The sequence below is a fragment of the Saccostrea cucullata genome, unplaced genomic scaffold (assembly GCF_032062105.1).
Source record: "Saccostrea cucullata isolate Sc308-1 unplaced genomic scaffold, CSIRO_AGI_Scuc_v1 ctg267, whole genome shotgun sequence".
Lineage (NCBI taxonomy): Eukaryota > Metazoa > Mollusca > Bivalvia > Ostreida > Ostreidae > Saccostrea > Saccostrea cuccullata.
The window spans coordinates 515051-526014 of NW_026934971.1; the positions used below are offsets into that span (position 1 = coordinate 515051).

The 10964-nt window shown below is 31.4% G+C and overlaps 1 protein-coding gene across 1 annotated transcript; it reads right to left on the bottom strand.

Annotated features, from left to right (window-relative positions):
- Positions 1-787: 787 nt before the first annotated feature.
- Positions 788-6496, bottom strand: LOC134241662 (uncharacterized). The gene is made up of 6 exons (XM_062723696.1): positions 6398-6496; positions 4722-4886; positions 3596-3715; positions 2332-2464; positions 1836-2044; positions 788-1063 (listed from the first exon to the last, which is right to left on the bottom strand). Exons 1-6 carry the CDS (start codon positions 6494-6496, stop codon positions 803-805), a joined length of 987 nt encoding a protein of 328 aa, XP_062579680.1. The 3' UTR covers positions 788-802.
- Between the last annotated feature and the right edge of the window lie 4468 nt (positions 6497-10964).

The window sequence follows — 10964 nt, forward strand, 5'->3', positions numbered from 1 at the left end:
CTGAAAATCTTACATTTTTTTTATATCTTTGAAGTACAAATATAAATTATATACATAAAAAATATAAATTTAAATCATGTGTGATTTCATTCTGAATACATTTTTCCTGGAGTTCCATAAGTTTATTGCTTGACACTACTAGTTTTTTTCATTGCTGTGAAATAAAAGAGTTGAATGCGGGACTACATCCAATATTTCAACAAAGTGAAAAATGCCTTTTATCATATAATTATATTTATATAATATAATGTCATATGGTGTGAGATGAAGCAGAATAAATGTACAGTGGCATGAAGGTTTTGTTTAGCTAAGCTGTTATAAACATAAAAATTCATATAGGCCCCAATACTTTTCTTTCAACCAAAAGCAGATATAACTTTATTTTCAAAAGCAAGGAGTCGTGACATGAACAACATCATAGGGATTATATATTAAGGACACATAATACAAACCAATTTTAATCGAAAGCTTTGAAAATAACAATGTCGGAATATTTACATATCAATTTTATCAAATTTAAACCTGCTCTTCTTGAGAAAAATATTTTTAAAGATTCTTTCAATCCTTACATAAACCGTGACTTTGTATATAATATTTGCCTACTCTCAAAGCCCAACTCTAGCTATAGGGAATACTGAACTGGCAAATAGACTACCACACACACAAACAACACACACACACATAAACAGTTATGTTATTCCATGCAGCTAAATGCTTCAAACAGGAAACTACAGTGTATATGTAAGCAAATCAGATTTCTACAGAACACATTGAAAATAATCTATTGGCTTTTCTTAAATTGCTAAAGATTTCCTGCAATTCTTTGTTGAAAGTCGACAGTAAAGCGAGCTTTTGGGTGTTCCCGCAAAGTTCGTAGATAGTTAAAACTGTTCTTTTGTTCTTGCTGTGACAATCCCAATTCATTGAAGGTATATCTAAGTCCCTGAACACGTGCCATCTCCAGGGCAGTCGAGTAATTGGATCTTGCCACGGTCGATATTAAATTTGCAACCATTGTACCATTATTCAGAATTTCTGCAGCCTTGTTCTTGATTTGTTTAACCTAAAACAAAAAGCTAATTGATTAATTAATACAGGTCACCTAAAACAAAAAAGCATTTTACGGTATAAATTGATTAATTTAATCATATAACTTATAATTTAATTTTAACAATAATAAAATGAAATATATAACGTCAGGCGGATGATACGTTTTTGACGCAAGTAATTGTGACTTAAACCCATTTTATACGATATAAAGTAAATTTTTTATCCAATTAAACAACAGAATTAATTGTAGAACAGTAGCAAAAGTCCGAAACATAGAATTGTCAGAGGTGGGGTGAGATCAGGTATAATGGAGGAATGGGCATTCCCTAACAACCGGTCACATCCACCTTGTGCTCTTGTCATGATCGGGAAATAACGGGAAAATCGAAGGCAATTTAGTTTGTATATAATGACCTAACTGTTTGTATGAAAAATGCCAGTCGGCATATGAAACAATTTGATATCATTAGAGATATCCTGTCTTTTCGATAAATATTCACTAGATCATTACATAAATGTTACTGATGTAACTCAAACATGTTTAATTTTGTTAAACACGTCATGTCTAAAAATATAATTGAAATTCCTCTTGATAGAAAATTTCGATATAAACATAACTTTACTAGCAAATTATTTCAATGGACATACATTGCGTCATAAAAAGAGGCTATTAAAATAAAAATAAATGATAGAAAATGAGTTATTGAGCAAATATGAAACTTTCTTAATTATTAAAATTGAATGTTTATTGTCGAATTTCTACAAAAACGTAGAATAAGCTTTACCATTGCTGTAGTGCTTTTACGGATTACTTTGGCCTCTTGTAAAAGTTCTTCGCGCTCCGACTGCTCTTGTAACGTAAGAGCTTTCATAAAGCGTTCTTGCACACTATCTGGTATTGTCACTTGTCCAAGTTGGAAATATTTTACATCGACAAAGAGTCCCTTTTCTTTAGCAGTGCATTCAGTATATGGTTTACAATTTTCTGGACAAGCTGAAAAATCAAAAGGTTTTTTTTTCATTTTGAAAAAAACAAACAAAAAAAAAAACGTTTGTTCAGAAAATAAAAGTGAGAGGGAAACTTAATAGAGGTTCCAAAATTTAAATGTATTGACATATTATATTTATATAATTTATATATATAAACATTGTTTATATGATAACTTTCATTTGTCCTTGTAAAAGTTTGATGTTCTCTTGACTCATTATTAAATGTGCATCTTCAGTTTATCACTGTCTTATAGCATGTTATGAGGAGGGGTGCTAAATTTATTATCCTACCAAAGGCATAAGAGGTACAGTCCGGCCTGCAACAGGTGCCCCCTAAGCGTTCTCTGACAGCCTTGTAGATTGTCTGTTCCATCAGCTTTCTGTTGGTGACAAGCTCTCTTGTGGTATACAGTGTTGTTGAACCCTAATTGATAAATTAGTGTACTAGTATTTAAGAGTTCTAATATTTTTTTCTCAATTAAGTTGAATTAACATGATTTTTTTTTAAAACAAACTTCTGTACAATCGTTTAAAATCTTCAGAAACTTTGACAATTTTCACATAAAGTTTACGTTTATCAAAAGAAGAAACAGGAAATTTGAATAAGGTCTAAACAAATGGACATGAAGTCCAAATAAAGATAAGAAGTGAAAATTTTAATCTCAATTGAATCCAAATTTTACTTGATATTTCATCTAATATTAAAGTATACTTTATGTAAAATCTCTACAATTAACAAAAATCTCACAAAGACTGAAAATATTTGCCTATGAAAAAGCTTACACACACTAAAAAGAACAAAAACGATCATTTTCTCATTGACTTAAACAAAATTTTTCAATATTTGGTCTATCTCTATATCTTTTTGAAAGATGATCCTAATAGTGTGCTATAAAATATACATTTTTTGGTTTTCCAAAACATGTGAAAAGACCCACTATACCTTTTGTTAAAAGTACAATTTTATGACACAACATTAGCATCTTTCCGAGAAATACTTCAAGTCCATTAAGTCGCGGGTCATATCACAACCATGATTTAAATGCCTAAAATCACCATGAGTGGTGTAGCATAGTGGTTAACGCGTTAGTCTCAAAGCAGTATGCTATTGACACGTCGGATTTTTATTGCTAAGGTTCGAATCCCACGAATACCATCTAAAGAAAATTTTTTTACGAGATTTTTTCTCTCTCAGAAATTTTTTTTTCTCATAATTTCAAAAATTTCAATAATTAGAGGTTAATTTAAATAATCAATTCACATACTTAATATGATTTCTTAATATCTGACGCTATAGGCATTCTGCCCGCCTTGTTCACCCATCTTCTTTGTTACTCTCAAATTCATTCTGGTGAGGGGCTTATCTATATTAAAATTCAACTAATTCATACGTTGATAAACGTTTACGTTTAAATGTCATTTCATTCAAATAGCAACAGAAACAGGAAATTCGTCATAGGTCTAAACAAATGGACTGAATTCCAAATAAAGAAATACATTTATTTAGCTTCTATGGCATAGCAGGTATGCATGTATCTAAGTTTTGATAACTAACCTTTAAGGCGTCTAAAGCACTGGTCTCCATGACACTTTGGTAATCCAAGTCAAATTTGTCATGCAGCAAAACTAGCTCATCTTTTCGGAGGAAATATTGTAAATAAGCTGTTATTCTGACCTGTAGATGTAAACGGACAAAAATAAGTTTTTATTAGTCATAGAAAATTTCTTGTTTTAAATATCTAAAAGGTTCAAGTTTATTTGAGGCAATGAAAAAGCTAGCTATGTCTAAATAGAGAAGTCATGAGGATCATTAAAATGGAATTTCAAAATTAATCTTTAGATTATACATGAAAATATCTTCTGATATCTTTGCGTATTTTCCTTTACCCAAAGGGAATCTACAGTAAGTTAAACAGATGCAACACAGTATACATGTATATAAGATGTGCTGTCATTAATATATCGTAATTTGAGTTTTTGTAAGTGTGTTTGAGCTATCATGGTTGATACCACCCCCGGGCACTCAGCAAGTGTTTGTCACCTTACATGCGAACATGAGACCGCCACTTCTGTTTTTTTCTCCTTTTTTCGTAATTTTCTCGAAATATGTAAATGTGCTTTAAAGAATACTTCTAATTATTTCAATTTGCTATGCGCCAAATGTGTCTTCATTTGTAAACAGCTGGTTATTGAGAAAATTAATATGACGGGAACAATGTTTGATTGAAGGATATCTGAAGACTGTATATCATTCTTGAAGGTAGAGCTATTACATACCCTTTTAAAATGCTTAGATTTTTGAAAAGAATTTAAAAAAAATGGTTTCTTTATTCTTCCAATAAATCAAAACACAAAAAACGTTTGATTGCCTGTTATACAGATAAAACTAGAGGTACTGTGAGCAATGAGCTCACTAAATGACACCCCGCCTCCCATATTAATATAATGGCAGTGTCCATGCTTTGCTGTGGGAAACCCAAAATATGTGTCGGATCAAAAAGTAAAATAGGAGGTGCATAATGGCAATATGTAATGAAAATTCTTTGAAAAATTCATCAAATTTCATTCAGTGGTATGAGAGGACAGATACCCCAAAAATAAACCGATTATTCCTCCCACTTTTCAAGCGGGGATGGGGGGTATAATAAACGAATTCTACACATCGTAGAAGCTGTATTGACCTCAAGTTTATCCGCTGTAAATATTTTGGCATTTTTTAATGTTACGTGATGCGCATCTGCCTGAAATGTTTTGAATTCCATGTCAGGTCCACCATAGTAGAGAATAGAATTGTAGATATCCGTTTTATCCACTTTACCGGTTGATTTTTGTCGTTTAAAGCCATACTGCAATTAAAAAATAAATATTTTACTTTTCTACCAATAGGACAAATATTTTTTTTTATTTTTATATAAGAAGCTGAAATATAAGTATCGCATGATTGACAAATTATTTTTTTTTTTATTCTTAATGTTAAGGTTTTTCCACTCTCACAGTTTAAATGGTTCAAAGTACAAAAACTTCATTTATATTCATTTGATATACTTTAAAATTTAAATCACCAATTATTGCAAAAAATTAAAAGGTCGCCATTTCATTTAAGATACGAGACATAAATAAACAGAGATATATGTCAACAATAAAAAATCTTACATTTTTGTGTAAACAGTGCTATAATAATTATGTAAAAACTTGTTTAAATGCATAATTCTGATGCTGAAAGTTCCGAAATACTTGCTACTTATATTTAAGATACTTTTGATTTTTGATTATCAGGGACATTATTTAACATCAGAAGTTCAATAGAGAAAATGCCTGAATGAAGATACCCAGAAAGGGGTTATTTCCCTTGTCAAAATTTTTAAAAGATTGTTTCATTGACTAAATAAAAAAATATTCATTTTTAAAATTCTTCTATTTTACAATATTTTTATCATTACACCTATCGAAAAGCATTCTTCCATAAGATATTGTTTTATTTGGTATGAATTTCAATTAATTACAGTTTTTGCAAAAACCTATGACATCAAAAGAGGATGGAAAGACCTTTAGGAATAAGATTATAGCCTTGATCTGACCTTGTTTCAAAAATAATAGGTCAAATTTAATTAATACCATCACTAACTGATAATTTCTTCTTGAATCTATGAAAATTTCATTGTCTTTTTTTTAAATACATATAAATAATAATACAATATATAAGTATTTTAAGAATTTATTACAACTTTAACAGCATATATTTTGTATGATCTGGTCTGTTGCATATTTCTCTTCCTGTTGCAGAACATTTGGTTTAATTTGAAGTTTAATTTTTTTTCTTCCAATTCCACATTATTCATGGCTTAAAATCATCATTTTACATACGATACAAAATACAAATTATCAACGGGTCCTTGATAGTTTTTTTTCCAACCTTTTGCACAACAACCTAACTTTTTCTAAAAGTACTCTCTAGTAAATTGACTATTGATCTGTGTGCATCCAATGGAACAAAATATTCGTCAGATCCTGGTCTGATATAAATGCGACACAGGTCTGCTTTACATAGGCATGACATCATCATTAAAGGAAAAACCAACAATCATTAAAAATTATGAATAACAAACAATTAAATAAAACTTACAAAATCAAAATTATTACATTTGAACAAGTGACAATTCAATTTTTAAAAGCTGATGAGTAACATCCTTTGCAGGAAAATATTAACTTCAATACTAAATAAATAGAATGAAACACATTATAAATTCAGATTCTGTTAAAAGTACTCTTATTGCAAAATTAGGGACAGTCAAAATAATTTTATCAGAAGAAGCATGACATAATCGTTTATGAAACTGCAAAAACAAAAGTTTTATACCTCATAATATTCCACGGCACTAAATCCGCTGAAAATCACTCCACTTCCAATGATAATTAAGATGATAATTGCGACGACAATGATAACAGTACGCCCCATCTCAGATCATTGAAGAACAATAGTTCGATTCATGAAGTGTAAAGTGATCATCCTTTCACTTTGATAAGCATGTATGAAAAATTGGATAAATATTCCTTTACTGATGTAGGTAATGTTAAGGATGATTCTCAACTTAATTGCCCAAAGGTATATGCATGAAAAACAACAATAAGAGGCCCTGGGGTTATATTGCTCACCTGAGCACTTTCCCAACAGTTCAGTATTGAAAAGTTTAAACTTTAAAGTAGTTCCGGGGTGGGTGGGTTCGGGGCATAATTTTAACAAACTTGAAACCAAATTTCCCAAGGATGCTTTTAAAAATCAATATGACACATATATATATATATATATATATATATATTTTATATATATATATATATATATATATATATATATATAGCCTCTCTATATACCCTTTGAACAAATTTGAATCTTCACTACCTGAGAATGCTTCCATATCAACTATTACTTATCATGGCTGTTCTTGGGAAGAATTTTAAAGATATTTTGATATATAATTTGATTCTACGCTACTTAGGATCCTTCCATGTAAATATGGCTTTTCATGACTGCTGTTCTTGAGAAAAAGAGTTTTCCCATGTTGAAATTTTATTGCCCGTCGTGACTCCTCCCTAAGCCTGTGTGGTTGAACAAACTTGAATCTAGACTACCTGAGGATTATTTTCTAACACAGTGGATAATTCTTGTAAAGGAGATTTTTAAATGATTTCATTAATTTTTCATAAAATCGCAATATGTTCCCTTGGAAAAAGGCATGGTCCTTCATTTGAACAGACTTAAATACCCTTAACCCAAGGATAGTTTGTGGCAAGTTTCGTTGAAATTGGCTGAGTCGCCCTAGAAGAGACGATGAAAATAAGAAAAGTGTACAACAATAACGATGACAGACAACGGACGAATTCAAATAAGAGGACTATGGGTCACAAAACCAACAAAATTGGCCTAGTGGTTCTTGAGAACAAGTTGAAAATCAATTCAATTTGAGATTTTTAAAACTTGTGTTTTTCAAACTTAAAAATGTGGCCGGAAAATCGGACCTCCAAATCATCTCTGGGATCAGCTGCCATGGACACAAAAATTCCTGACTGGTTACACTTGCCGTGTGCTTCTTGTCATGATCGGGAAATAACGTAAAAAAAATCCGTCGACAATTTTGTGTGTAATGACATAACTATTAGTATGAAAAACGTCAGTCAGCATTTGACTTGATGATAAAAACTGACAAGAAATGTTTATTTTCCATAGAAATTTCAAATGATGACTTTAAACGAGACTGTTTATATTTTTGTGTCATCAACTTGTTTGTCAATAACTTACCTCGTTTTAAAAGTGTTCATAGGCAGAGCATGCTCTTGCATGTCGAATAAACTAGGAGATATAAACCCCGTATGCAGGTGATGAAGGTACATTCATAATATTTCTGCATGAGTAAGAGAAGTTGACGATTGAAAAGTAAAATCATCTCTTTTGTCATTACGCTTGGTGTTTAGATCACCATTAACGTCTTTTTTCAAGTAGAATATCTTAATATAAATGAAAGATATGGAGAAAACGAACGGTATTCAAACTCAAAAATCCATAAAAGAATACAAAATAGAAGTAGAGCAAACAGGGACCTCCAAAATATCAGAGATGGGATAAGGTGCCATGGAGGAGTGAGCATCCCCTGCCGACCGGTCACACCCGCCGTGTGCTTCTTGTCATGATCGGGAAATATTGTAAAAAAAAATCCGCCGACAATTTTGTGTGTATATAATGGGCTAACAACTAGTATGAAAAACGTTAGTCAGTAATTGACATGATGATAAATTGTATTTGCTGACAAGGTCATTGTATCGACCATAGAAATTACGAAATGTTACTTTGAACGAAACTGCTGATATTGTTTCAGCAACTTGTTTGTCAATAATTTACTCATTTTAGAAATACTACATACGTAAAGCATGCTCTTGTGTATCGAATCAACAACCGAGAGATATAAACTCCGTATGCAGGTAATGAAGGTATATTGCTGCATAAAAGTGAGGAAAATTGACGACTGATACGCTATAAAGTCATCACGTTTAGATTTTGGACAAATTCTGCTTCATATGAATACAAAAATAGGTCTGCTAATAGTGTGCTTTAAGGTAGAGACCGGGTTTTCCAACAGTCTGTACCGTTTGTAATGTGTACATGTAATAACCCTGACTTTTTAAAAAGTAAGTCTGTGTTTTAATGCCTATGAAGCACAAATTACTTATACCCCATTCATACGACGAAAATTTGCTTATGTGTGCAAATTTACATATGAGTAAATATACTTACATATGAGTAAATATACGCACGTAAGTAAAAGTTAATTTGCTATGCGTTCAGACGAGATTTATGTACTGTAAGTAAATCCTTGTATTTTCATATAAAAATAAGGCGATCCACAGATTCAGAATTGTGGATTTTTATAGAGAAAGGTTATTTTCTTACTCTTTGGGTATAATACGACTAACTTTTGAATATTCCTCAAAGAACGTAGGGGCAAATCCGATCCATTTGTTTTCTTGTACGGATAAAAGCGAACTTTATAACTTTTAGGAAAAATTTACACACGAAAAAAGGAAAATTAATTAAAATCATTGTTTAAAGTTGGAAAATGGTTTAGCCTCGGTTCTAAAGACTATGGAAGAGCCGTTGGGTGTTAAGAAAAAGATGGTTGACTACTGGTTGCTGTCTTCAGAAGAATAAAGGACGACTGGAAATCTTTTTGGTGTTTGGAAATCTACAGTTCATCAAGTTTGCGAGTTCATTATGAAGTATCTAACTTGAATATTACATGTATTTTCCAGGAGAATGAAATGGGCAATCGATTTTAAAAAATTCAAACAAAAGAAATATGTGAATAGGAAATAAACACGAATCCCCTAGAAATTCATGGTGGGATCGGGTGCCAAGGAGAATACTTAAAATGCTTATTTTCAACAGTGTTGTTTAAATTCCTGTAACATCAATGTATGTCAGTAGCTTGTCTTGGTTTAAATATAAAGAAAGGTATAAGACAGTCAATCTGTAATGGGACCCGGGCGATTGATGCTATGCCTATTCCTATTGCAGCTCCGGAGGATTCCCATGAAGACTTCTTGAATTGTTAGGGGACTACTTATTGATCCTGCAGGACACATGTTTGCGCGAACACAGCTATATTTTTATAATTTAGAGGCATAATCATAGGTTTGTCAGAAAGGGTGCAAGATGCGCACGTTTTTGCAAATTCAAATTTATCTCAGAAGAGATTGTAGATATGGTGTGGATCCTTGTTTTCAGAGTTGAAAAAGCCATTTGTGGAAAGAACTATGCTAGTGCAGCCCGGCGTATCCTTTAAAGACTTTAAAGCAGTACCCTTATCAAAAATCAATTTACTTTCAGCTGTCCTTAAAGTACAGCAAAAATGACCATAAAAATCCAGTTTTTTTCTTTTGCTTTCTAGCCGTCATGTTAACAGACTGATATTATACACTTTACAATGCATAAACAACCGAAACAACACTTAAACTGGAGATTTATACAATAAACAAAACAAAATACATACAAAAGTAAATTTTGCTGCGTGTTCATACGACAAAATTTACACACAAGAACTGATAATTTGCGACAACATGTATGCAAAAGTTAATTTGCAGAAGTTGAAGGTGTAAATTTAAATTTCAGAATTTACATGTAAGCAAATCATTTCAATGCAAAAATTGCACATGTGAGTAAATTTACATACGAGTAAAATATACTGAGGTATGCAAATCATGTCGTATGAATGGGGTATTAGATATCTCGACATGGCATAAGAAATTTCTTGCAACGACCTTCCTTTAAACATTAAAATACACGTCTATCTAAGATATACTAGTATTTTACCAATAAGAATATTACTTTTCGTTATATACTTATTATGGACACGTTTTATCAGAGAAAGACATTTATGGCAAGAGAACAGCTAAAAATTATGAAAAAACGTGATGATCAACTTTGCTATTGTCAAAGTCCCTAATTTGTTCCAGTATACCGTTATCACATGCATATGGTGTCTTATGTTTCCTAGTATATTCACTTTGTAAGAACAGAAGATATATACACTGTACGACTTAAAAAGAGAAAATCTTAAAGACACAAGCACATCATCCTCGTGCACTTGAAAATAATTCCAAATAACTTAATTTTGATGTTTAAGTGTATATTTTTATAAATAGAAAAAATTGCAAAAATATCTCTCATTACGACCTTTCTGTGATTACCTTGTTTTCATACCTCTGAAGTACAATTTTCCTCTCCAAGCATTCCTATCTCTGCTTTTAATAGGTTCCACACAGCGTAAGTAAAGCAAATAAAATAAAATAGTCTCATTTGAATGAAAACAAATGTATCAATCTTAATGTAATCAAGATCAGCAATATTCTCATTAAAAAATTAAATAGGTATTATA

Bases quoted from the DNA above. Each gene is read 5' to 3' on its own strand.
- LOC134241662 (XM_062723696.1), bottom strand. From the start codon at position 6,496: ATGGGGCGTACTGTTATCATTGTCGTCGCAATTATCATCTTAATTATC. The intron at 2,465-3,595 runs GTTAGTTATCAA...TTTATCAATTAG, and splicing joins GTGCTTTAGACGCCTTAAAG to GGTTCAACAACACTGTATAC. The intron at 1,064-1,835 runs GTAAAGCTTATT...TTTTTGTTTTAG, and splicing joins GTAAAAGCACTACAGCAATG to GTTAAACAAATCAAGAACAA.